This window comes from Argentina silus, assembly GCF_951799395.1.
Source record: "Argentina silus genome assembly, chromosome: X".
NCBI lineage: Eukaryota > Metazoa > Chordata > Actinopteri > Argentiniformes > Argentinidae > Argentina > Argentina silus.
The window spans coordinates 42,965,519-42,969,311 of record NC_139653.1 but is presented as its reverse complement, the minus strand read 5'-3'; the positions used below and the strand labels follow the sequence as shown (position 1 = coordinate 42,969,311).

At 41.3% G+C, this 3,793-nt stretch overlaps 1 protein-coding gene across 1 annotated transcript; it reads left to right on the top strand.

Annotated features, from left to right (window-relative positions):
- Nucleotides 1-337: 337 nt before the first annotated feature.
- Nucleotides 338-3,288, top strand: cox20 (cytochrome c oxidase assembly factor COX20). Its single transcript, XM_083694935.1, has 4 exons — nt 338-465; nt 823-937; nt 2,267-2,330; nt 2,631-3,288. Exons 1-4 carry the CDS (start codon nt 433-435, stop codon nt 2,776-2,778), a joined length of 360 nt encoding a protein of 119 aa, XP_083551061.1. The 5' UTR covers nt 338-432; the 3' UTR covers nt 2,779-3,288.
- The last annotated feature ends 505 nt before the right edge of the window (nt 3,289-3,793 follow it).

Sequence of the window (3,793 nt, the reverse complement as noted above, 5' to 3'; positions counted from 1 at the left end):
AATGCCATAAATGTAAATGTAATGTAAATGCCTTCAACAGCACCATTATCTACAGCACCACTGCCTATTTCTATTTGAATAGAATAGGATTCATCAGTTTTATTGCCAATCTCAGGATGGAAACGTGTCTTTAGCATCACCTTGCAGTAACTCAGTAACATTATAACGCATACAAATATAAATATATATATATATAAATAATAATGTCAGTTTTAATCAATTATTGCTCTCAATAAGCTGTAATGTACAGTGCAGAGTTGGATAAATCTACGCGGAACCTAAATACTTAGAACCGTCGTTTCCCTGTCCGTAGTACCCCACGGACTAGGCTAGTGCACCATTGCGCATGATCAGTGTCCAATGTGATTACGAAAATAAATAAATGCGATATGCAAGATAGTTTCTGTATAACAAGGTAATTTAGATTAGAAAATGGCCAGCGAAGAGGAGAGTGATAACAAGAAGGTATGTCTCCTGACCAATGTCTATCATATACATTTAATATGAGCCACACAAATACCTTGCTAGCTAAATGTTATAGATGTCTCTCTTCAGAAGGTCAACTACATCATCTATTCGCATTGGTAGCACTAGCTAAATAGATTGGAAGCCAACTTTAACCAACCCTGATTGCCTGACTTAAATGTAGCTTTACACAGATCGAACAGAGAAGACTAATGAATGGAGTATGTCTTTGTTCACTGTGTGATGCTTGTTAACATATCAGTTTCATTCATTGTACAGTGTGCCTGCATGATCTTCTAGTTAACCAGCTGTGCAGTGAGTAGTCTTATCTCATTCTGTTTCATCTCTGGTCTTCAGAATTTCAAACTGCTGGGTATCCTGGACATCCAGAACACGCCTTGTGCCAGAGAGGCTTTGTTACATGGTGCTGGAGGATCCATCGCCACTGGTCTGCTTCACTTTCTGGCCACAAGTACGTTTGAGTTGCCCTGCTGATCTTCAGTTGATTGTTGGGTTAGAGAGTTTGCTATATGACTTCATGGATATCTCTGTAAGAATATAAAAAAGTTGGGATTTTAAACGATTACTATGGGGTTAAAGTAGAGATTCTCAGCTTTTATTTGATGGTATTTGTGTCCATATTGGTTTCACCATTCAGAAATTACAACACTTTTTATGCATAGTCCCCCAATGATAGGGGACCCAAAAGTAATGGGACAGATTTATCACTAATTACCAAATTAAGCACTAATGTTTAGTATTTGGTCGACAATCCTTTGCATGCAATAACTGCGGTCTGCAACCCATTGACCCCACCAGGCGCTGGGTATCTTGTCTGGTAATGTTCTGCCAGGCCTGTACTGCAGCCATCTTCAGTTGTTGTTTGTTTTGAGGTCTTTTTGCCTAAAATCTTATCATCAGGAAATGAAATGCATATTCAATTGGATTTAAATCTGAAGATTTGTACACAAATACCATCAAATAAAAGCTGAGAATATCTACTTTAACCTCATTCTACTTGTTTGATTTTAAATCCAAACTTTTGGAGTGTAGTCAAAAGAAGAAAATATGCTTCACTGTCCCATTACTTAGCAGGGCACCGTATATTATACTATATATGGCCATATCTCAAATGTCTTCCCTTTATTTCTTGCATCGAGGGAGGAACCCCAGACCCTCTCCTCCAATGAGTTTTGAGAAGGAGGCGAGGAGAGAGGACATAGGAATCAGAGAAAGGAGTCACCTCCCTTATTCACACTCAAGAACACACATTCACACACTCAAGAACAGCCAAGAGCAGCTCTCTTTAGATTCAAGACCCTGGTGCTTGCCTACCGGGCGGCAAAGGGAACAGCCCCTCCCTACTTGCAAGCAATGGTCAGCTCCCAAACCCCTGCCCGATCACTCCGCTCTTCCACCTCGGCTGGCCGATCACGGCTTTTCACTGTCCTGGCGCCCCGCTGGTTGAACGAGCTTCCAACTGCTGTCATGACTGCAGAGTCACTACCAATCTTCTGCTGTAGATTGAAGACCCATCTCTTCAGGCTACGTCTTAACGGTCCCTCCTAAAGACCTCTTCAAGGATTTTTCCTTCTTCTAGCATTGTGACTGCCTATGGCCCCTGGTCTGAGCATTGATTACTTTATCTTATGATGACTGATGGATAGATGATTCACTTACATGAACAAATGTATTTGTTGTGAGTCGCTACGGATAAAGGCGTCTGCTAAATGCCATAAATGTAAATGTAACACTCACCCCTTTTCCTTTTTACCCCTTTGTCTTCTCCTGTCATCCGCAGGTCGAGTGAAAAGGTCCTTCGATGTCGGCTTCGCAGGATTCATGCTCACCACACTAGGGTCATGGTAGGTTGTCTAGTCATCAATGATAAGGTTCCCTATTCGCTAGTAAGAACCTACACTTCTTTTGATGTTTGATTTGTGTGATCAACCTCTGTAACCCTGAAGCCAATACCGCCTCACAGTCCAACAGTACCTTGTCATATCCAGAGTATCCAGCATTGTCTTACAACAGATAGCGTGACTCCGTCCACTCTGATAGGTTCAGGCGACGTAGGTCGCACCACATTGATGGCACCTGTCCTAAGACAATGGAGTATCCAGGCCTTTACAGTAATGACTCTCTCTGCTGCTGCTGTGTTCCAGGTTCTACTGTAGAGTTACCAACGCCAAGCTGCGCGTCCAGCAGAGGTTTATTCAGGATGGTATCAAAAACAAGATCATGTATGAAGGAACCAGCCTGGACCCCACTGCCAGCAAACCCAAAGGAGAGCAGCCTGGCACCTCATCGTGACCCCATCACGATTAAACGCTTGCCTTTACTCCTGAATTCTAAATCAACCCCTTAGCCCCCTATCTCCTAAGGTTCTCCTGTCGATCTAAGAGAAATTGATGGAAAAGCCTTTAAAGCAATACGGTAGTGTGGCTTCATCTAGCCCTCTTATTCTGCTGGGTGGAAATGTGGCCATATTGCTTCCACCTACCCAATGTTAGACCCATTAGTGTCTGGGGTTGACTTCAGGGGTTGATATTCAAGGAAGATATTGACTCCCCACCTCCTGGTCCATTTGTGTTCAGTACACAGCCTTTTAACTGTTGTTTTATTTGTTGTCCCACTGGATCATGTTGTGGAACAACCATTCATCTGACTGATTGTAGTTATATTGGTCTGTAACATTACTGCATTCACATAATGATACTGTATTATATTGTCCTCTAATTATGTGACTGCATTCATGTCCATCATGTTGGAAATATCTGTTATTTATCTGAGTGATTTTGATTTTTGATTAAATATTGCTTCACTTTATGTGTGTGTGTGTGTGTGTGTGTGTGTGTGTGTGTGTGTGTGTGTGTGTGTGTGTGTGTGTGTGTGTGTGTGTGGTGTAATGCTGAATTCTTGATGTTTCACCAGATGACCACTAGATAGCACCACATAAATATAAGCCATTGCCTGTCACTCAATTATACACTTCATTCATTCATATAGAGAAAAAAAGTAAGATATAGGCTCTTTATTTTAGAAACGACTCACATAGCTCATATTTACATAGAATTTTTCTCAAGAAAATATATTTTACAAGAGCAGTAATTATTTACAGCTCACTATGAACAGTGCAGGAAAGGACAATAAAATACAGTATTACAATAAGGAATTGGAAGCTACTATCCCTCTTCATACGTATGTTGTCCGTACTGTTGTTGGTCTTAAATGGTGTGAAGTGCAGAAGCCATACCTTGCTTCACAGATCTCCAGTATGAGGAGACCTTCTGTTGAGTGTGGTGTCAAACACCGGCAATAATAAAGA